The sequence below is a fragment of the Salmo salar genome, chromosome ssa17 (genome assembly GCF_905237065.1).
Source record: "Salmo salar chromosome ssa17, Ssal_v3.1, whole genome shotgun sequence".
Taxonomy (NCBI): domain Eukaryota; kingdom Metazoa; phylum Chordata; class Actinopteri; order Salmoniformes; family Salmonidae; genus Salmo; species Salmo salar.
This window is the reverse complement of record NC_059458.1, coordinates 58,323,481-58,348,096: the sequence shown is the minus strand read 5'-3', so window position 1 is coordinate 58,348,096 and position 24,616 is coordinate 58,323,481. Positions and strand designations below refer to the sequence as shown.

General features: G+C 41.9%; 2 protein-coding genes across 6 annotated transcripts in view; both read right to left on the bottom strand.

Moving 5' to 3' along the window:
- The window catches only part of LOC106576178 (death domain-containing protein CRADD), a 34,870-nt gene extending 20,735 nt beyond the window's left edge, over positions 1–14,135 (bottom strand). The window contains exon 1 of the mRNA XM_014153154.2: positions 13,491–14,135. Within this exon, the coding sequence (XP_014008629.1) occupies positions 13,491–13,869 (379 nt within the window). The 5' untranslated portion in view covers positions 13,870–14,135. The remainder of the gene's footprint in view (positions 1–13,490) is intronic.
- Positions 14,136–17,749: 3,614 nt separating this feature from the next.
- On the bottom strand, positions 17,750–24,025 carry LOC106576177 (suppressor of cytokine signaling 2). 5 transcript variants are annotated; one of them, XM_014153153.2, is made up of 5 exons: positions 23,739–24,025; positions 23,365–23,426; positions 22,526–22,594; positions 21,938–22,185; positions 17,750–19,976 (listed from the first exon to the last, which is right to left on the bottom strand). In XM_014153153.2, exons 4-5 carry the CDS (start codon positions 22,059–22,061, stop codon positions 19,498–19,500), a joined length of 603 nt encoding a protein of 200 aa, XP_014008628.2. In that variant the 5' UTR covers positions 22,062–22,185; positions 22,526–22,594; positions 23,365–23,426; positions 23,739–24,025; the 3' UTR covers positions 17,750–19,497. The 5 variants fall into 5 exon arrangements, with proteins under 5 accessions (XP_014008628.2, XP_045555760.1, XP_014008624.2 ...); XM_045699804.1 differs by having other exon boundaries at positions 23,578–23,938; XM_014153149.2 differs by lacking the exon at positions 22,526–22,594.
- Positions 24,026–24,616: the final 591 nt, after the last annotated feature.

Sequence of the window (24,616 nt, the reverse complement as noted above, 5' to 3'; positions counted from 1 at the left end):
TCATTTCACAAGAGCATTGTAAAGTAAGCCCTCAATGATTGTTGATTAGACCTAATTAAAATGTTCATGCCTAGGCTAAATTAAAAGTAGAGGCCTAGATTGCATTTGAAAACAGCTGTGTTTTGGTATTTATTCATTAAAATGTTAATGCAAATAGCCATCAAGACAGGTCTTTCGCAAGTTATATTATACTTTGAAGTTGTGTTTTATTACTGTGTAGGTGACTTGTTCTTCTAGGCTAAATGTTATTTTCTTTTTTTAAATGATATTCATTTGATTTATAGCAGAGATGAAGATGCACATTTATATTTACAGGGTCATTTCTATTCTGATATGATTTACAATAAACAAAAAAAAGTTATTTGAGCACCATGTCTGAACGCCCTAATGCATTATGCCCCAATACATATGGATGTCCGGTAAATTTCTCAAATGTCCAGTAAATTACAAATTTCCTAATGGAAACCCTGGTAGACAGCTAGTCTAATTCTCCTGTCACACGCTGTTCTGTGTAAGAGATAACCTACACAGCATTGGCTCTTAGCAGGCAGTGCAGGAAGAGGTAAAGCTGTAACGCAGGGGTGGGCAACTCCAGTCCTCAAGGCCCTGATTGGTGTCACACTTTTTCTTCATGCCTAGCAAACACAGCTGATTCATCAAAATGCATTCTAAACTGAAGATCATGATTAGGTGATTATTGGAGTCAGGTGTGTTTAGCTGGGGCAGAACTGTGACACCAATCAGGCCCTCGAGGACTGGAATTGCCCACCTCTGCTCTGACTACATGTTAAGTTATGATGAGAGGACATATAGTACCAGCATCTATCCAATCAGGTGCTTACAGGAATCCCTTACTGGTGGAGATCAGAGACCATGGTAACCTGAGCGCTGATAGAGGAGGGATGCATGTCTTCTGTGTCACTCTGCATCAGCAGAGGAGCAGGAGGGAACAGGGAGTGACAGCATGTGTTACAAACAAATACACTGGTGACAATAAAACGTATTTAATACAATCCTGTGTGTGTGTGTGTGTGTGTGTGTACTGGGCAGCGAGTGAAGCAGGGACGAGGTAAGGGTTATTGAAAAATAGATAATACCATCATGGTTTCCAAGGCAACCCACCAATGTCCTCTGTTGCCATCATAACAGGAGTGGGGGAAGCTGGGGATAAACGCAGAGCACATCCATACATTTATGTGAATTACGCCAAATGATTCAGTGAGAGAGGCCTGTATAAAATGCATGAAATCCTGTTCAGGCTAAATGATCGTTTTCAGAACGCCAGACTCGCCCCACTGTGTTCAATCAACTAGAATAAAAGCCTTTAGAAAGTGAAGGCTCTCGTCCTCCACCTGAAACGCTCTCCTTGCACACAGTTCTTTGTGCTGCTGCTTCTAGGAAATCAGAGAGCAGCTTCTTTTCTCTTTTTCCCCTCCCTGTCCATCCCCCCCACGACTATTTTTTTTTACAATCTGAACAGTTGGGAGGGGGTTAGCACAGGAGGGCTAGAGAGAGAAAAATAGAGAACAGACAAATGGCTTTGATTAAATATTTTTCCTAGAAAGGAGGATGCAGTGTGTGCCTGACCTCAGTGCTAGCGCTGAGAATGAAAACAGCTTTCAGAGAAACTAGGCCTGTGAGAAACGACACACTCACGCCCTAGACAGTCCCAAAAACAAACAGACTTCTTCCTCGCCATCTTCCCTTTTCTGCACGGACACTGTACATTCAAAATAAAAATTAAGGCTTCCAGTTATACTGTCTATGGTTAGGCCTACATGTGTTCCACACCGTCACATGTTGAAATGTCTAAATGTTTAGTATGTGCCAAAGAAAAAGCTACAAATAATTTGTTTTGTCCAAACAATTCATACAAAAGTATAGCTGGGCGATATGGCCCCAAAAAAAATCTTCTACATTTTTATTATGGCCGATTCACGATATACTGTATATGTCGATTTTGTAATGTTCGCCAAATAAGCTTTGATGCACAATTAAAGATAAAAACACTATTTCAAACTGTCAGGAATAATCAAATGAATTCAGTGCTTGTGATAGTATACCTAGGCTAACTATAAGCCTTCCACAACCATAATTCCCACTAATAATTTTAACCTGCTTATTTTTCTGACTTTCATGAAAATGCAATTTTTTAACAAATTTAACCAGAACCACACACATCCACTAATACATTTATTGTAGCAGGCATTATAGAAAATGAACAATCTCTCAAGCACAAGCCCATGTGCTTTATATTTCAAGTCTAGGCAACTTGGATATGTTTGCTTGCTAACATGGTAGAACAGTTATGAACACACCCTCTGGGCCGTCTCCAACTGTTTAAACAACAGCGCCTGTTCACTTTATTTAGATGTTGAAATCAAGTGTCTTACCTGGATAGGAACATACTTATTTCTCAGAATGAGAATGAAACTGAGCATACATTTCCCATAACATGTTCATTGATATTCTCGTTTTAGTAGGGTCTGTTCTACATTTTGGTAGTTGAGACATAAAAAAGGGTATTGTTTGAAAGCTTAAGTTCTCATCCATTACATTAAAAGATTGTCTGAGCGTTTCGGTGTCAATATGAGATTCTGTTGGACCAAACCTCAAACGCAAATAACGAGTTTAAACTGCATGTCGTGAGAGAGGAATTAGTTATCTTTCGTATTGGTTGCGAGTGGCAGGGCCTTGGTGTCTGTGAGAGTGAGAAGGTACACAGTGCACACAGCACAGAAGGAGCAAAGGAGACTAGAACAAAGAGACACAGAAAACTCAAAAAAATACAAATAAAAACCTAGATTATTGTGACAATTGGAACATTGTGTTCAAACATTAATTCGATATGTCACCCAGCCCTATACAAAAGTAGTAGTGGCCCTCAGTCCTCTGATCCTCATTACTGATTGGGTCACTAGTCTGCAGGTATTACAACACAGTCGACTAACGTCATTATTGGCAGTAGCTAGCTGCTACTGGAAACCACTTAGTTTAATTCCATTAAATAGAATTAGGGATTTTTTTTCATAAATTCATGAACAGAACTGATAAATTCATGAATAGTTGGTGATACCAACTAGGCATACATTTTTAAAAACATTTTACTGAATGAAACCATGGCATTTCTGTCGTATTAGTGGCCTTCAGATAAGGACACGGATGCCAGTGACCTCCAGGATGGTTTTATGGTGAGTTTACTGACCTTTTATTCACAAAAAGTTGGATGCGAGAGAAAAACATGAGGATCGATTTAACAAAACAGAGCTAGAGTAAACATCCACCAGAATGAGATGTTTACACGTCTTGATCAAGTGCCAAAGACGATGTTTGTGCCGTATTTCTGGAGCTAACCATTTAAGGTTGTGATGCTGTTGCCATGTGGAAATCTAGGATGGCTTTAGAACAGAGTAGTCCACTCTATAACCGTCATTTAATGTGCTGCCATTGATTATGCCTGTGCTGTCCATCGCGTTTATAATAGAAGAAATGTGGTGTCACGCAGAATTTCAATTAGTGGAAGTCTCGAGGTTCTGCTCGCCTGAGTTAGAATACCTCATGATAAGCTGTAGAACATACTATTTACTAAGAGAGTTTATCTATATTTTCCTAGCTGTCATTTTACCACCACAGACCGATGCTGGCACTAAGACTGCACTCAACGAGCTGTATAGGGTCATAAGCAAACAAGAAAATGCTCATCCAGAGGTGGCGCTCCTAGTCATCAGTGTTCTGAATGCAGGAAAACTGAAATCCATCTTACCTCATTTCTACCAGCCGGTCACCTTTGCAACTAGAGGCGAACACCCCCCCCCCCCCAAAAAAAACCTCTAGACCACCTTTAATCTACACACAGAAACGCATACAAAGCTATCCATTTGGCAAATTTGGCCATAATTCTATGCTCCTAATTCCTGTTTAGAACCAAAAACTCAAACTAAGTACCAGTGACATGCTCAATACGGAAGTAGTCAGATGAAGCGGATGCTAAGCTACAGGACTGTTTTGCTAGCACAGACTGGAATATGTTCCGGGATTTATCTAATGGCATTGAGGAGTTTACCACATCAGTCACTAGCTTCATTAATAAGTGCATCGACAACATCCCCACACATGACCGTATGTTCATATCGAACCAGAAGCCATGGATTACAGGCAACATGCGCTGAGCTAAAGGCTAGAGCTGCCGCTTTCAAGGAGGACACAAATCTGGATGCTTATAAGAAATTCCGTTACGCCCTCCGATGTACCATTAAACAGGCAAAGCGTCAAAACAGGACTAAGATGGAATTCTACTACACGGGCTCTGACGCTTGTCAGATGTGGCAGGCCTTGCAAACTATCACAGATTACAAAAGGAAACCCACCCGCGAGCTGCCCAGTGACACAAGCCTACCAGACAAGCTAAATGCCTTCTATGCTTGCATCGAGGCAAGCAACACTGAGCCATGCATGAGAGCACCAGCTGTTCCGGATGACTGAGATCACGCTCACCGTAGTCGATGTGAGTAAGACATTTAAATGGGTTAACATTCACAAGGCGGCAGGGCCAGTAGAATTACTAGGACGCATTCTCATAGCATGCTCTGACCAGCTGGCAAATGTCCTCACTTACATTTTTCAATCCATCCCTGACCCAGTCTAATACATACGTTTCAAGCAGACCACCATAGTCCCTGTGCCCAATAATACCAAGGTAACCTGTCTAAATGACTATCGCACCATAATCACTCACATCTAGAGCTATGAAATGCTTTGAAAGAGTGGTCATGGCACACAACACCATCATCCCAGATACATTGTACCCACTCCAATTTGCATACCGCCCCAACAGATCCACAGATGATGCAATCCACACTGCCCTTTCCCACCTGGACAAGAGGAACACCTGTGAGAATGTTGTTCATTGACTACAGCTCAGCGTTCAACACCATAGTACCCTCAAAGCTCATCATGAAGCTAAGGACCCTGGAACTGGACACCCTCTGCAACTCGATCCTGGACTTCCTGACAAGCCGCCCCCAGGTGGTGAGGGTAGGCAACAATACATCCGTCACACTGACCCTCAACATGGGGGGCCCACAGGGGTGGGTGCTTAGTCCCCTCCTGTACTCTCTGTTCACCCACAACTACGTGGCCGTGCACAACTCCAACACCATCATTAAGTTGGCCGACGACACGGTGGTAGGCCTGATCACCGACGATGAGACAGCCTATAGGGAGATCACAGGAGATCCCTCAACATCAGCAAGACAAAGGAGCTGATTGTGGACTACCGAGCACACCCCCATTCACATCGACACTGCTCCCCCTACGGACCTTCTACCCCCCTGCTGCTCCCCCTACGGACCTTCTACCCCCCTGCTGCTCCCCCTACGGACCTTCTACCCCCCTGCTGCTCCCCCTACGGACCTTCTACCCACCTGCTGCTCCCCCTACGGACCTTCTACCCACCTGCTGCTCCCCCTACGGACCTTCTACCCACCTGCTGCTCCCCCTACGGACCTTCTACCCACCTGCTGCTCCCCCCTACGGACCTTCTACCCACCTGCTGCTCCCCCTACGGACCTTCTACCCACCTGCTGCTCCCCCTACGGACCTTCTACCCCCCTGCTGCTCCCCCCCTACGGACCTTCTACCCCCCTGCTGCTCCCCCCTACGGACCTTCTACCCCCTGCTGCTCCCCCCTACGGACCTTCTACCCCCCTGCTGCTCCCCCCTACGGACCTTCTACCCCCTGCTGCTCCCCCCTACGGACCTTCTACCCCCTGCTGCTCCCCCTACGGACCTTCTACCCCCTGCTGCTCCCCCCTACGGACCTTCTACCCCCTGCTGCTCCCCCCTACGGACCTTCTACCCACCTGCTGCTCCCCCTATGGACCTTCTACCCACCTGCTGCTCCCCCTATGGACCTTCTACCCACCTGCTGCTCCCCCAATGGACCTTCTACCCCCCTCCAGACATTTGTCATTGTTACAGTTGTAAATATGTATATTATTATTTCATTCATTTCGCTTTTTGACCTGCACTGTTGGAGCACGAAGTTTAAGAATTTCACTGTACCCTGCAATAACATCTGCGACCCTGTGCATGTGACTAATAAAAACTCATCTAATCTAAAGGAGGCTGAAAAGATTTGCCATGGGCCCTCAGATCCTCAAAAAGTTGAACAGCTGCACCATTGAGAGCATCTTGAATGGCTGCAACACCGCTTGGGTATGGCAACTGCTTGGCATCCTCCCGCAAGGAACTATAGGTTAGTGCGTATGGCCCTTTATTATCTGTCACTTTAACAAAAATAAACGCAACATGCTACAATTACAGTTAATAAGGAAATCAGTAAATTGAAATAAATTCATTAGGCCCTAATCTATGGATTTCACATGGCCAGGCAGGGCCGCAGCCATGGGTGGGCATAGGCCCACCCACTTGGGAGTCTGCGGTTGTAAGGCCGGTTGTAAGTACTGGGAAATTCTCTAAAACGATGTTGGAGGCAGCTTACGGTAGAGAAATGGACATTAAATTGTCTGGCAACAGCTCTGGTGGAGATTCCTGCAGTCAGGGTGCCAATTGCACACTCCCTCAAAACTTAAGACATCTGTGGCATTGTGTTGTGTGACAAAACTGCACATTTTAGAGTGGCCTTTCACTGTCTCCAGCACAAGGTGCACCGCGTAACGATCGTGCTGTTTATTCAACTTCATGATGTCACACCTGTCAGGTGGATGGATTATCTTGGAAAAGGAGAAATGCTCACTAACAGATGTAAACAAATTTGTGCACAATATTTTAGAGAAATAAGCTTTTTGCGCATATGGAACATTTCTGGGATCTTTAATTTCAGCTCATGAAACATTGGACCAACACTTTACATGTTGCGTTTATAATTTTGTTCTGTATAGTTATAAACTCAGCAAAAAAAGAAATGTCCCTTTCTTAGGACCCTGTCTTTCAAAGATAATTCGTAAAAATCCAAATAACTTCACATATCTTCATTGTAAAGGGTTTAAACACTGTTTCCCATGCTTGTTCAATGACCCATAAACAATTAATGAATATGCAACTGTGGAACGGTCGTTAAGACATTAACAGCTTACAGACGGTAGGCAATTAACCTGTTGGGGCTAGGGGGCAGTATTTGCACGGCTGGATAAAAAAATGTACCCGATTTAATCTGGTTACTAATCCTACCCAGTAACTAGAATATGCATATACTTATTATATATGGATAGAAAACACCCTAAAGTTTCTAAAACTGTTTGAATGGTGTCTGTGAGTATAACAGAACTCATTTGGCAGGCAAAACCCTGAGACATTTTCTGACAGGAAGTGGATACCTGATGTGTTGTATTACCTTTAAACCTATGCCATTGAAAAACACAGGGGCTGAGGAATATTTTGGCACTTCCTATTGCTTCCACTAGATGTCACCAGCCTTTACAAAGTGTTTTGAGTCTTCTGGAGGGAGATCTGACCGAACAAGAGCCATGGAACGATGATGGCCCATTAGACACCTGGCGCGAGTTCATGTTGGGTACCCTCGTTCCAATACGTTATAAAAGAGAATGCATTCGTCCACCTTGAATATTATTCATGTTCTGGTTAAAAAGGCCCTAATGATTTATGCTATACAACGTTTGACATGTTTGAACGAACGTAAATATATTTTTTTCCCCTCGTTCATGAAGTGAAGTCCGGCGGGCTTAGATCATGTGCTAACAAGACGGAGATTTTTGGACATAAATGATGAGCTTTTTTGAACAAAACTACATTCGTTATGGACCTGTGATACCTGGAAGTGACATCTGATGAAGAGAATCAAAGGTAATGGATTATTTACATAGTATTTTCGATTTTAGATCTCCCCAACATGGTGGCTAGTCTGTATCGCAACGCGTATTTTTCTGGGCGCAGTGCTCAGATTATTGCAAAGTGTGATTTCCCAGTAAGGTTATTTTTAAATCTGGCAAGTTGATTGCGTTCAAGAGATGTAAATCTATAATTCTTTAAATGACAATATAATATTTTACCAATGTTTTCTAATTTTAATTATTTCATTTGTGGCGCTGACTTGAATGCCGGTTATTGGAGGGAAACGATTTCCTGAACATCAACGCCACAGTAAAACGCTGTTTTTGGATATAAATATGAACTTGATAGAACTAAAAATGCATGCATTGTCTAACACAATGTCCTAGGAGTGTCATCTGTTGGAGATTGTAAAAGGTTAGTGCATAATTCTAGCTGATTTATGGTTTTGGTGACGCCTGTCTTTGAATTGGCACAACATTACACACAACTCTTGTAAATGTACTGTCCTAACATACTCTAAATTTATGCTTTCGCCGTAAAACCTTTTTGAAATCGTAAAACGTGGTTAGATTAAGGAGATGTTTATCTTTCAAAGGGTGTAAAATAGTTGTATGTTTGAAAAATTTGAATTTTGACATTTATTTGGATTCAAATTTGCCGCTCTTGAAATGCACCTGGTGTTGATGGAGTGCACCACGGGTGGGACGCTTGCGTCCCACCTAGCCCATAGAGGTTAAGGTCACAGTTATGAAAACATAGGACACTAAAGAGGCCTTTCTACTGACTGAAAAACACCAAAAGAAAGATGCCTAGGGTCCCTGCTCATCTGCGTGAACGTGCCTTAGGCATGCTGCAAGGAGGCATGAGGACTGCAGATGTGGCCAGGGCAATAATTTGCCATGTCCGTACTGTGAGACGCTTAAGACAGAGCTACAGGATGGACAGCTGATCGTCCTCGCAGTGGCAGATCACGTGTAACACCTGCACAGGATCGGTACATCCGAACATCACACCTGCGGGACAGGTACAGGATGGCAACAACAACTGCCCGAGTTACACCAGGAACACACAATCCCTCCATCAGTGCTCAGACAGTTTGCTGAAAATAAACGCAGTTGACAGTGAGACGTTTCTTTTTTGCTGAGTTGATGCATATATCTGCATTGTTGGGAGTTGGCCTACGCATTTCATTGTTAGTCTTAGGGCTGTGACAGTCTTGGAATTTGAGGTTAAGGTAATTGTCCAGACCAATGTACAGTCGTGGCCAGAAGTTTTGAGAAGGACACAAATATACATTTTCAGTCTGCTGCCTCAGTTCGTATGATGGCAATTTGCATATACTCCAGAATGTTATGAAGAGTGATCAGATGAATTGCAAAGTCCCTCTTTGCCATGCAAATGAAATGAATCCCCCAAAAACATTTCCACTGCATTTCAGCCCTGCCACAAAAGGACCACCTGACATCATGTCAGTGATTCTCTCGTTAACACAGGTGTGAGTGTTGACGAGGACAAGGCTGGAGATCACTCTGTCATGCTGATTGAGTTAGAATAACAGACTGGAAGCTTCAAAAGGAGGGTGGTGCTTGGAATCATTGTTCTTCCTCTGTCAACCATGGTTACCTGCAAGGAAACACGTGCCGTCATCATTGCTTTGCACAAAAGGGGCTTCACAGGCAAGGATATATTGCACCTAAATCAACCATTTATCAGATCATCAAGAACTTCAAGGAGAGCGGATCAATTGTTGTTTAGAATGCTTCAGGGCGCCCAAGAAAGTCCACCAAGCACCAGAACAATCTCCTAAAGTTGATTCAGCTGCGGTATCGGGGCACCACCAGTACAGAGCTTGCTCGGGAATGGCAGCATGCAGGCGTGAGTGCATCTGCACGCACAGTGAGGTGAAGACTTTTGAAGGATGGCCTGGTGTCAAGAAGGGCAGCAAAGAAGCCACTTCTCTTCAGGAAAAACATCAGGGACAGACTGATATTCTGCAAAAGGTACAGGGATTGGACTGCTGAGGACTGGGGTAAAGTCATCTCCTCTGACGAATCCCCTTTCCGATTGTTTGGGGCACCCGGAAAAAAGCTTGTCCGGAGAAGACAAGGTGAGCGCTACCATAAATCCTGTGTCTTGCCAACAGTAAATGCATCCTGAGACCATTTAAGTGTGGGGTTGATTCTCAGCCAAGGGAGTGGGCTCACTCACAATTTTGCCTAAGAACACAGCCATGAATAAAGAATGGTACCAACACATCCTCCGAGAGCAACTTCTCCAAACCATCCAGGAACAGTTTGGTGACGAACAATGCCTTTTCCAGCATGATGGAGCACCTTGCCATAAGGCAAAAGTAATAACTAAATGGCTCGGGGAACAAAACATCGATATTTTGGGTCCATGGCCAGGAAACTCCCCAGACCTTAATCCCATTGAGAATTTGTGGTCAATCTTCAAGAGGCAGGTGGACAAACAAAAACCCACAAATTCTGACAAACTCCAAGCATTGATTATGCAAGAATGGGCTGCCATCAGTCAGGATGTGGCCCAGAAGTTAATTGACAGCATGCCAGGGCGGATTGCAGAGGTCTTGAAAAAGAAGGGTCAACACTGCAAATATTGACTCTTTCCATCAACTTCATGTAATTGTCAATAAAAGCCTTTGACACGTATGAAATGCTTGTAATTATACTTCAGTATTCCATAGTAACATCTGACAAAAATATCTAAAGACACTGAGGCAGCAGACTTTGTGAAAATTAATATTTGTGTCATTCTCAAAACGTTTGGCCACGACTGTACATCGTCATAACAGTTCATGAGAGGGGGGGGGGGGGGGTTCAAAAAAGGGAGATCACAATTCTGTTTGCACACATGGATGTGTCTTAATAAAACCAATTTGAAACAAGCCATTACACTTCGTTATTATCATTTATGTTATTACGTATAAATATTAATCCACAAATTAAGAAATGCCAGGTTGGAGAGGATGTCGCATTTTCATATTGACACGACAATAAAGATATGCCTACCTTGTCAGCTTTTCTGCATATCATATTTTTTTTTTTAAATACAGTCCTATTTCATTCATACCAAGTCTGATGGATTCTCTCCCACTTTTCCAGAACTATTAGCATAATGTTACAAACCCTGATGCAGTGGTCATTCGAAGGCCGTGGCATTGGCATATGTTCTTCAAAAAGGACGCCGTAATGAGAGAAATAATATAGCCTAAGCTACTGAAAAATCAGCTTTTGACAAGGTTAAAGTCATGACAGGAGCATTTGATTGTTATTTACATTTTTAAATGTAACTTTTATTTACCTAGGCAAGTCAATTAATAACAAATTCTTATTTACAATGACGGATTACACCGGCCAAATCCGGACGACACTGGGGCAAGTGTTTGCTGCCTATGGGACGCCCAATCACGGCCGATTGTGATAAAACCTGGATTCGAACCACGGTGTCTGTAGTGACGTCTCTAGCACTGAGATGCAGTGCCTTAGACTGCTGTGCCACTATAGGCCTATATTAAAGAGATGGAGTCCAGACAGGCTACTTTCTGAATGGACATATAGGCCTATAGAGAGAGTCAGTGAACTCTCACATGCACACCCCTGTAAAAGCACCCGTCAATCAAAGACAACAGCGTATGCCAGACAAGAGCAAATATTCCTAATTTCCTTAAAACGTGTAAAAAATGTAATAAAACTACAGTAGGCCTGCCTTAGGCTTTCTGAAAGTAGGCTATAAGATAATGAATTGACAAGGAAAATATGAAGGGGACGAGCTATGCTATAGTATGAAGTGGAAATTGACCATCAAAATAGAAACAAATCAACGACCATAGCCTATTTATCAGCGACAATGATTATCAAGGGGAGAGTGTTTGGAAAGATTTTTCAAATACTGTGAGGAACTATTAAAATTTGAATGGATGTAAAAAAATATATATGTTTTTTTAAAAGACTGAGAAGCTCAATGTATTAGTGGTGGTGAGTTAAGACAATCAGACATCCCCAAATGGGCACCTTCCTACATTTGACATTTGCAGACCAGGTACTTCTATATGTGCTCAGGCGCACACACTCCATCAAGATTAAGAGGACATAGAAACCAGACGGATGCTCATTGCTCACTTTGAGCGAGTAAATGATGGTATGAAATAAATCCAAACCCAAAGAAAGTAAGGTAACCAAATGACAGGGATTGACATTAAATTGCCTGTTTTACAAACAGTAGGCTAACAACATGGGCATCCATAAAAGTGCATTGGGGGTCGACACTGTATAGCCTAGGCTACTTTGTGGAGATAGGAGGGCGGCAATTCGGCCAGGAACGGGCCTGATCAAGAAAAGATTCCATATCAAATTATACCATGCCAGGTTGGAGAGAATTGGCACATTGTCCATTTGACACAACATTAGCACATTATAGGCCTCAGAGCCAGAACAACCTTGAGTGCAGACAAATCCAACCTTTAAAAAAAAAATAAAAGAATACCAATTTATTTATTTACTAGCAAGCAAAGAAAATGTGCATTGGATAAGATTAGCTGCTGGAACGTCAAAGGACCGTTGGAAAGAGGAGGAGATGTAGAACGTTTAATAGACTAATTTAGCTAAACAATTGATTATAATCATTAGTGAAAACTCCTGCTATTAGGTAAAATGTATCTACATGAAAATAAAGTAAAACATTTTTTTGTTCATCCTAAAATTAATGTAGGCCTATTTAAATGGTTTTGACAGTTATTTTATTCAATTATCGTCACAGCCCTAGTTAGTCTACACCTGTTTACAAAGCATTTGACGGATAAAATGTGATTAGGAGCAACATTCAATTTCAAAGCTATTTTCTAGTTTCTCAGAATACAACAGATTTCTATGTTTTTAAGCGTTACAATTTTGGATGGATGCCAGAATGGTATTATGAAATGCTTGTGCAAAGGAAAGCCACAATTTTTTGTGTACTATGCAGACATATTGCAGTTATTGTTCAGATATATTGCAGGGCAATAGGCATAAAACTGCAACCAAATGTTAGAACCATAGAATTATGGGAATTAAGGGCCTTTCCGACCACGCACTATGCCTTTGAAACTCCCTGACAATCTCAGAACTGGTCAACATGTTGGGGCATTTAAAGCAGGCCTTTAAGACTAATCTCTATGGGCTGGCTTACCCTTCCTCCTATCTAATTGTTGCTTTCATGATATGGTTATATTTTATTTTAACATTTCTGTTCTTTATATTATGAAGTTTTATTTTATACAAGAATAATCTAAAAGTGTATAGTAAAAAGTGCTTTACAAAAGGTAATACATTATTAATATTGTTAAATTCTTTATTCTTTATATTTCTATTGTTACAACCAGTGCTCGACTTGGGCAGGAGCTCACCAGAACTCGCACCTCAAATGTTCTACTGCTCGAGTTCCTGCACGTCTTATAGAATATTAACATAAAAGTATTGCAGAGTTCACCTAACCATAAACAGTACCTGTACTCAAAAATAAGTACCAGCACCCATCAGTCCAAGCCCAGCACTGGTTTGAACTATGTTGGTTGGTTCTAGCTACCTATTCTATTTCTATGGTCTTTTGTCTGTACTAATGAATGGCCACTGAAAATCTAGCCTAACGTTAGTTTGACGTCAAACACATGGCAACAGACTCACCTGTTGGACTTTGCCCAGGTACATTGGGTTGCTCCAAGTTCTGGAGTAGCTCGTCTCTCACCCAAGTAAACTCTTCCTCCAGGGAATTCAGAAATGTACCAAATGCCCGCGGACCTCGGGTGGGAAGGATATCCAGCAGTCTCAACGTCTTCTTCTTGTTGCTTATTTGGGACTGAATCTCGTCCACCTGGCTCTCTGTTAAAATGTTCTCCTGGTACAGGAATTGAACTATGGTGTCATCAATTAAAATTTGATTGGACAGGTCCAGTCGGTTTTTCCTGAGTATTTCTTTGTGCCTCGGGTCCATAGTTGTCATGAAATAACTACCTAGTCGTACATAATGTCTACAAACAACTATTTCGTGAAGTGAACCCACCATAGCATTTATTTATTGGCTAACATTAGCTAGCTACGTTAACTAGCCAGCTAGATCGCCTTCATGTGACGTTGATTTGCTGCTAACGTTAACAGCAGCATATACGCAAAAGATTTCTTGTTTTTGTTGTCTCAACGTGAACAAAAACTAACCTTATTACATGATTAATTTCACGTCAACTGTCATTCCTCTTGTTTTACAATAACTTTCGGCACGCTCATCTGCTTACTTCCTCTTCTTTGAGATTGGGTTGGCGGATCACACCCAACTTTTACTGCGCATACAGCGCCACTTATTGTTCTGGAGTGTGAGGACAGTCACGGCCTAACTACATAAAATAAGCTTCATTAGTCCTGTTCCTTTAAGAAAGTAACATGGAACCCTTGACACCACTTTCCTCCCCCCACTACACCACTCATACCCCAACCCCATCCAGCCTCTCTAACCATTTCACATAATCTCTCCCTATCTACGTCATACAATTCACAAAATATCAACACATGCTCCACTGTTTACTCCACTAAACACTCATCACACAGGCCTGTTCCATGTCTCCCTATCATCCACAACGTGGCATTCAAATCTGTGTGCCCAGACGGTAGTTTACTCCACACATCACCCTCTCACCTAAATCCTCTCTCTCCAACTTCCTTTACTGACCGATGCACAAGATAAAATTGCCTTCCATTAGTACTAGCATCATGCTCCATTTGCCAAAAATCAGGCCCTTTTGCGCGGATCAAGGACTTGACTTCCCTGCAGCCCAGCGGGACCTGAATATCTACCCCCCTTCTCCTCACAGCACTCTTAGCCACCACATCGGCCTTCTCATTTACCCTCCACACCCATATTGCTGGGAACCCAGCAAAAGCTTACCCCCACTCCCATCCTCTGCAATCCCATTAACAGCACCATCATCTCCACAAACAATTCTCCCCTATCTGACCTGCCCGTCTTCACACTACTCAACACTGCAGCCGAATCAGAGCAGATCACCTCTCTGAGTGGTTTCATCTCCTCCACCAATCTCAAACCTAGAATCATCTATGCGGCCATCAACTCGGCCGCATAGACTGACACATAGTCAGTTAACCGCTTACATACTCCAACATTGAAACCTGGGATATACACCCCAGCCCTCAGCCTACCACTGACTGGATCCTTTGAACCATCTGTATGTATCCTTAAAAACAAATAATAGCGATTATCTATATATCTCTCCACACACCAAATAACATCCACACCCCATTCTCTCCTGCCCTCAATCGTATCCACATCTAAACTTGATTTCGGAAACGGCCACGGAGGAACGTTCTCCAATGCCCGTTTACTTCCTCATCAGGGGCACAGCTATGTAATGTCTGACTAAACTTGAGCCAAGTGGTCTTTCCTCTCTGATGGCTCTTCCCAAAAATATTCTGTCTGTGGCATAATTAACATGTCTCATGTTTATCTTGTAAACAATACATTTACTAAATGTAAATTTTTTCTTCTACTTCTGAAAAACAAAATTGCTACTGGATCTATTTGATAGGAAATAGATTTTACAAAAAAACTCTACAATTATTTTTTGCTTTTATGTCTGCCTTTAAACAGGCAGCCCAATTCAAATCTTTTTCCCAATTATGAGCAAAAGATCTGATCTGATTATTGGGCAAATGATCAGAACTGGGCTGCCTGTGTAAATAAACAGCTTTAGACTGATTTCTGTGTCAACAATAAAACAAAACAGTTTTCATTCTTATTAAACTAAAAACACTGTAAGTTGTGCTTGAAAGGTATAAGGTGAGGGAGCCGAAGCCTTGAGTATAAATCCCTGATGGCATCCCATGTGACACCAGTTAATGAGTTAAATCCATGTTGACAGGCAGGCCTCTATGTCATCATTGTCATGTTAATCTGACCTGCCATTTTCAGTTACATCTGAACCTCATGTCCCATCCGTGTGGCAATGTGCAGTGCCAGTGCAAAGCATTTTAACTCTCAGAACAGTGTCCAGTCTAAAACCTATATGGCTGCAGAACCAAGCCAACATAATTACATGAGAAAGCAAACAGAGAGGAAGGAACATTTCTGCATCTCTGGTGCTTAAGGGTGTTTATAATACTACAATAATAGAGATGTCCTGCACAATTAATATAAAACTTTCAAATGTGTCTAGCTGCACCCAGTTCTACATTACTGAACCATATCCAGATATAAGATCAGCTCTGAAACTCATGTCCCAACTGATCTGTTGAGGCTGTTACCAGGCTTCATATTTGCATGGTAGACTTGGATATGAATGACAAGAACAAGTATGCTGTATTTACCTTTTAAATATGCCAATAATAATAACGGTTACCAGAACAGGCTGGACCGGTGATTGATAACAGAAAGCGACTGACAGGTTTACAGTGAGAAAAAAAAGCCCTAGTGACCTGGTGAGAGCTTTGCATTCAACGACAGGCATCAGCTCTAGTAGGTCTACTTACTCTCCCTTCAGGGAGTGTCAGATAGCTTCCCTACAGCTGAGCAGGGGAAATCCTGACCCTAACCCATGGTCGATATGACAATTGAGAACCTTGTTCCATGTATTCTTCCTGTGCAACCGATCCTCAACGGTCTTACCTTTGAGTCCTGATTGATACAGTAGCTCTTTCGTTTCAGCCATTACAACAAGACTTTGTTTAAGTCTGCAGTTGTCTTGGATTATGAAAGCAGGAAGCAATGTGGAGTGAAATTGACCATTTCTGTAAAACAAACCTGTTTTATAACCTGTTCCTCTGTCATGTAAAGAAGCAAGTGTTACACCTCTAAGTGATGTATTATAAAGTAGTTGACAGTAGATGTGCTTTGCAGGTGACTTGAGGTATATAACATGAAGAGACAAGGCACACACATTATCAAGATGTAATTGGTTAGCAATCATTTATGAATGCAACACATCGGGAGATATTCCAAAGCTGCCTCTCCAATAGCACTACTTGCCCATTATCAACGTTTGTTCTTGGACCCAGTAGATTTCAGAAAAATGCTTTCTGCTACTGTCTGCACACAAAATCAGTCCATATTGAGTGCTCAGGTAGTTACCAAACAGGCAGGTTTTCCAACCTGCTAAATTTAAACCTTTCTTCTCGCTTACTGGGGTTAATGTGGTTTGGGACTGAGAAAGGTGACAACCTGCAGGTACAGCAGCAAACATCCCTACACTACCAGCCTTTCCATCATGTGACCGCTACAGAACAGTCCCTATAGAAAGTGTAAGCATGGGCGCGGTGCTTAAATTCTCATTCTGCTCCACATGCAGAATACGATCTAATACCCAGACTGATCTCATCAAACCAGTACTAGCTAGGACAGCCCAGAGCTAAGCAGGCTGCAGCCGCTATGCCCCACACACAGTGTGTTCTCTGAGGGTAAGCCACTGTACTGTGAGCAAGGATAGATCCAACATGCACTACATAAAGCTGAACAATGCTGCAATTTGCACCTTTGAACAGTATTTTGCATCTGCTGCGAAGGGGCATATTATTTCAGGACATTACAGAAATATATTCTGCAGAAGAGACATGATTGATGATTCTCTGTCTTGCATCAAATTCTATCCTCTCCATTTCTATCTGCCCCAGCCAAGTCTAAATGGCGCATCCTGCTGTAGAAGCCACAGGAATGCAACCAACTAACCCACAGAGACCAGCGCAGTGTGTGCCGGCGTTGTCGCGAGCCAAGCCAGGTCTCAGTAGCAGGAATCAATTGCTTTAGTGGCTGGGTTCTATTATGTTTCATTTCAAACAAAAACAATAGACTGGGGCCTCATCCCTGTGCCCGCTCAACATCAACCCAACCTCTTGCCCTAGAGCCTACAGCTAAATTTAAACTGAAAAATAACCCACACAGAGAAGACTTGTTCCTAAGTTTTATTTTCTGGTTTCCTCACAGAGAAAACATTAGACAGTTGTATTTAAGCACCATATGAAAACAGTAAATGTCATGATCATGTATCAAGTGTGACTTCTGGAATATTCTGCGAGAATTGTTCACACTGAACCTTTTGTAAATTGAAAATGACTCAAACAAGACACAGGAGCGCCATGACACCCCTGCATCACATTCATTATTGCCTCCCAAATCGCAGAAGAGGCTGATAAAACATGCTTTCAGGATTTATTTGTAACTTTTATTTTTATAGGAAACAGTAGAACAATCAATAAATACTTCCAAAAATGTTGATTAAAATAAGAGTCACGTTGATCCAATGAAAACCCCTGGGCGAACATCCAATATGTGCTTGGAAAGGTAATTCCTTTTAACACAGCCGTAATAGCTAGACATCAGATACAGCCTGTATCTAACCAAGGTCTAGTTCTGAGGTGTGAGCATTGACTTGCTCAAGGGCATTTTCTATTGAAAGAAAATGCAGTGATGAAGTAGATGTTTCACAGAACACTGATGCGTAGTGGGAGCAACATCCAGGATTGAGAACTTCCTGAAATCAATTATTTTTAACCTCTTAGCAGGAGGAGGCAGAGCGAAAGTGAGAGAAACCAACGTCAGATTTGAAGCCTGTAAATTGCTTGTGCTTTATCAAAACCAAAATCTGAACTGAGTGAACAAAAAAAATATATATAATTCTCAGTGTTGGGGGAAGCTAGTCTGAAAATAGTTTACCAAGTTACCAATTACTTCGCACTGGAAGAAGCTACACTTACAGCTTACTTAACTAAAGTGATATTGAAAAATGTGTTCACATCCAAACTACTACGTGAAATTGTGAAAAAAAATAAAAATAAAAATATTGAAAAATTCACCCTGGAGTTAAATATTCAGCCCTATTAAAAACACCTTCAAGTGACAATTAAGTAGGTCTGATGCTGAAAAAGTTCTGGCCAATTTTACACCCCAAAAAATAACGGGTTGTGTGTAGTTCCAGTAGTTAATTACTTTGCTGTGTAGCTAACTACTGAAAACACTACCAAGATTTGAAACTACCTCCAAGCTACTGAAAAATGTAGTTAAATGACTAGTTCCCCTACATGTAGTTCACGACACCCCAGCACCGCACCTTCTTATGATAACAGTACAAAAAATATATATATATGAACAAACTAAAACATAATTCAGAATGAAAGTGGACACTGTCAGATGCTCATGTCTCAGACATGAGGCAGATTATGTAAAGTAACAAAGCTTTGAAACAAGAAGAAAAAAAATAAGTGTGCCAACTGCCACTCCTCCTGGGTCTCGTTCAGAAGGGTCTGAAACCCTGTTACCTGAGCTGGTCTGCAGGCAGGGTATACCTCCACTTAAAAAAATGTGCACTGGTTTCAGAGATTATGAACATGACCCGTGTCTGAAATCAACCCTTAGCACCAACTTCTAAGCCCTTTTTGATTAACAGCTGTAGCTCTAAATGAACTGGAAGGGTGTAGTAATATGGGAGAAACTCTACCTAGCTTCCTGAGGACTAGTTGACTGACTTGGCGCTATAACCATATTGCTCAACATCAATCCTTCCAGAGTTACGGGGGCCGTTAAGCCATGTCTAGTGGTTGTGGCTAAAGGTTGACTTCAGACTGGGTGATAGTCTGACAGCCACTACATGGCAGGTGCAGTGCTCTCTATCCCACAACACATCTGGGATTTGTAGTACTATACATTGTAGCTGTAGTCCGTCAGGTAGTTCTTTAGCCTGTTGGGTAAAGGCAGCTCCTGCACCTCCCTGGTGGCGTTGTTGATGGCGATCCGGGACAGGTGCTGTAGAGAGGGCGTGGCAGTGTACACAGGCTTGGTCAGGAGCAGCTGAACTGTCCCGTTGGGTGGGGCCAGGGACTGCGACGCCCCTGACGACGGCCTTTTACTGGTAGTCCTGGACATCTGCACATAGTGTTCCACCAGGTGCACCACACTGTCAAACTGCTTCAGCTTGGGCTTGATCAGCACCACCGAATCCAGTTTAAACTTGCCCTCCTTATACTCGATGCGCAAGTTGGTGGGGCCGGCGGAGGTCATGGCAGAGATGGTGAACAGGTAGTCCCTCTGGGTGCTATCTCGCAGCAGGAAGGTGCCCTCCGATGCATCCTGGAGAATCTCTTTGGCTTCGTTGGCAGTGAGGCTGCCCCAGTACCAGCCTGTTAGGAGAGAAACACATGCATTAGCACAACGAGACAGGACAAAACAAGATCCTTTTTATGATAACAGACAGTAATCCAAATCAAAATGTCATGCACAGTCAAACTATAAAACTAAACCTGAATCTAAGCCTTTACCCTAAAAAAAAAAAGCCCTCTATACTGTCCACAGGAATTTTAAGACTAATTCCACTGGGTTAACATGTTCAATTCCTGTAGTGACTTTTGCAGTAAAATGTATGAGGAATCTCTGCAGTTAGCGTACAGTGCAGCAGCAACTGTCTGCCATCTCTACCCCTACCCATGGCTACGCCCCTACCCAACCATGGCTACGCCCCTGTCCATTCATGTGAAATCCATAGATTAGGGCCTAATAAATGCATTTCAATTGACTGACTTCCTTAACTGTAACTCAGTAAAATATTTGAAATTGTTGTATATACATTTTTTGTATAGAATTTATTGGACATAAAAGACAGTAAAAACAGGAAATCAGCGCCAAGTGATTTGTTCCCACGTATAGAGAAACATGATCGTATACAAATGTAAGCAAGGTTTGAAATTATGTTTTTTAGTCAAATATCTGTTTGGGCTTCTTGAGGGCAATTTGCAGTCAACTAATATGCAATTATGTTTCTGGCCCACGACCATCTGCTCAAGAAAAAGTTTTAGAAAATTGGCTCGCAGCTGAATCTAGTTGATGATCCCCGCTTTAGTGTGTGTACTGCATTTATACTTGAGAACTTTAATGTTGAAAAGCAATAACGCGCAACTATGTGTTTATTACTGTGACCAAGGCAATAAAAAAAAGCTGTGCTCAGAAATAAAAACATTCTACTTCATTAGTCATCACCAACATGTGACAATTGCACTTATGTTTTTAGTAAAAAAATTAATAAGCGTGTTTCCAATGAAATAAACCAATTGGTAAGCAATGCCTACTAATAATTGGGGATGTCATTGGAAACACTCATCTTCACATATGTTGATGTTGCTGGAGATGAATATGAAGTTACATTTCTTTATTTTTTTTCCCTTTAAGGATAACACATGCCTCTTAAAATACATTAAAGATACTTTCTTTGAATAGCCCACACATGTCTACCTAATAAATGAACACCTCCATTTTAAGATCACAGCATTGGACCAGCTTTTTGTGCATCTCTTAAAATAAGAATGATCCCCCTCTCCACAGCATTCCCATAATGGCAATCCTATAAATTCATTAACAGCATTTGAAGTGAAACATTCGTTTCATTAGAACAGTAAATGAACAATTCTTGTGACTTTAGAAAAATGTACATCAATGCCAAACATAGGAATGAAGGCAAACTATTAATTCATACATGTTCTGAAAATTCTCTCATTTGAATGCGTCTAATTGTGTAAAAAAAATTAATAATAGTCTTCAACTCACAATAAATATCCTATAACAAAACGTAATATACATTGCGACTTGAAAACAGAGTGAAGTGTCTAACAGTACCTCGTGCACGAATTACTAAGAATTAAGACACTATAAACAAGTTACTGTTCAGGATAAGTAAGGGTGAAACGCATTCATTGTACGATGAAATACCAAGTGTGCTTTGTTTAGCTGTCATTTTCAACCATGCATAATGTGTACAGACAGTGCGTACTGCATGACCGCATGCATATCGTGCTAGATATGGGCACGAGCATGTGAATAAGGTTACTTTCAAACTAGTTTGCTTTACAATCACTCGTTTTCAGGGCCATAGAGATACATGACTGTTTTGTGTTTTTATTACCAAAATATTTTGAAAGTTAAGCTCTCGTTTATTTGTAATTCATAAATGCTATTGACGCTATGTCATGCTCGTATGTAAGGAACGCTACTGGTTAAACTGTACTAGAACGCTGAAATTAGGAACATTAGTAATCATGTCGAAATGTGTGTAGAGGTAATCTAAAACTATAAAATGAGGACATGCACTCACCTGTATTTTTAAGGTCTTTCATGGTCTGAGCGATGCGAGTCTCGTCGGAGTCTACAACTCGTGACTCGGTATCCGTTCTCTCGTTTTCGATGGTCTCCGTGGATTCGGGTGAGTGGCAGGTCATTGGGGAACCACCCGAAATTGCCCAGCCGTAGGACAAAAGTCATCCGACAAATGCAAAAAATATTCCCCAGAAGATATTCACCACAGTCGCAAAACCAGTTTCTTCTTGAATTGTATGTACCGTCCTGTAAACGAATAAACACAACACACGTAAATTAATGCAGTTTAGTCACGGACAGTCGTGCTAGATAACAGCTAACGTTACATTATAACGTAACCGTTAGGCGCTTGACTCCAGCCACCCGAGTCATGGACTGTTCGCTCTGCTACCGCACCGCAAGCGGTAACGATGCACCAACCGTACCCCGAAGAGCTTCTACCCCCAAGCCAAATAGCTATCTGCATTGACCCACCTTGGCACTAACGCATCACAAACTGCTACTAGTGAGATATATATATTATATATCCTGTTGACTAGTAATTTTACCCCTACCCTGAAGTAACCTACAAATCTACCTCAATTACCTCGTACAGCCTGCACATCAACTCGGTACTGGTACCCCTGTAACACGGAAATAAAGCCGTGTGAGAACCCTATAAAAAAAAAAAAGTGTAGTAATTTAATTTCTTGCTGATATGAAAGATGTTTCCAAATCGTACAGCAAGTGACGCGTTTTAACGCTCAGAACGAGCGTCGGGGTTCTTACTCCCCTGCCAGAAGATACTTCAATAGACGCTAAAGGTAGTTGAGGTATATGAATGGGGTTACGTTTGCACAAGCTTTTATTTTTTATTTTTTTAAACATGGCAAGTAATGGAGCACGAAACAAGGGACACTGAAAAGACTAATTCATTCACTTGATAAATCTTCAATAAAACAATAATGTGCAATAAGCTCGATGTTTACCGTTCACTTAAATGCTCGAGGTATTACAATTGCTGCGTGGAGATTAAAAATTAGGAAACGTTTGTTGTCTGCATTCAAATATAAATAAATAAAAAACAGATTACGGAACGTTCTGCGAAATCGACTACTTCTCGGAAATTGCAATGGCAGTTTAAACTCACAATATGCAGGGGATACTGAAAACAGATAAATCCCCATCAGCAGCCTTGCTCGGGGTTTGCAGCAATGTTTAATTGATTATTTTGTGTAGGCTACATTAAAGCCTACATTGAGGTCGTGTAAATTTGCAACGTCGTTTTTAAATAACCGCTGTTCCAAAGCCAATAAAGCACGTGCCATCGACTATTGCGTATGTTCACAACACATGTCTACATTTACAGTTTAGCTATCTAAATGCTGACTAGCTAGTTTACAAAGTAACTATACTATGAACAGATAGGTATGAATGAAATCTCACCTATTTGCGAGTGGATCCAGCACCAAACGACTCTACCGATGATCATTCAAATACACTTCTCCCTAAAGAAAAGGGGACTAAGATGAATAAACAAAGCACAAAACCGCTCGTTAGCTATACACGTCCAGGGGACAGCTAGCTAGTTTAGCCATGTCGATCACACTGAAAGATGACAGATTACATAGCTAGGGATTTCCATGTCGTATTATTTACTTTCTGGCGGGCTAATCAATCAGTTGTCATTTTGGCGAGATAGCAAACTAACTCCGAATATTTGTCCAACCCGTGGTGCAAAACAGGCAATGACAACGTCTCGCGACCGAGGCAAGTCGGCACGACTCGCTCACTGCTGGTAACTTTAAGATTTAAAATACCATGCAGAAAGTCACCAAACCACGCTTGTCTTGTTTTTGGTACAGATCCCAATGACAGTCTTTTCCGCGGCGTTGAATCCCTTTCCTTCGGTATGTGTTTTTAATGACCAAATCCCCATTAAACCCACAGCTACACACAAAATACCGATTTCCAAGAACTTTCCAGGAATCGCGTCACGTGGTGTAGAGCGATACCATTTTTAAGGTAGTGCCAACTGCCAAGCCAGCTGCACCTCATGAATACAATTGCGTGCGTGCATGAGAGCGAATGGAAGAAAGCGAGCGAGTGGGAGAGCGGGAGAGAGATACAAAATCCCAAGAAAATCCTTTCGAAGAAACCTGCATTTTCATGGAAACCATGAAATGTCCAGTTCTAAACCCTAACCCGCCTGTTGCTATAGGCTACAATAAACACGCAAATCCCATTTTAAATGGGATTGTGCCCGAATAATTAGTGTAACTAACTTTTTAATTAACCACCTCTTTTTAATTAACCACCTAATTTGTTTGCCTTATATACCAAGTCTTTGTTGGGGACTCACACGTGCTGTTATGCTGGCATAAAATTGATTATGATGGTCATTAAAGATGTTGGGTCCTAGTCAAAATGAGCGCGCTGTCCGCTGGGACTACCGCCCCAGAGGAGAGAGATGGATGGGGTGCGGACGCAGCAGGAAAGACGAGCAGGTCTAGGGCCTCAAATCACTTTACACAACAAGCGCATGCTATTTGACAAATGTACTTAGCAATTAGGCCTGGATCCTTGATAGACTTTGACAAATAGGCCTCCTGCTGGCTTCATCTGCAAAGGTCAAACATGCAATAGGCCTAGGGAAGCCACAGAGACGTCATTGTGTCAAGGTCAAGCCTGAAAGGAG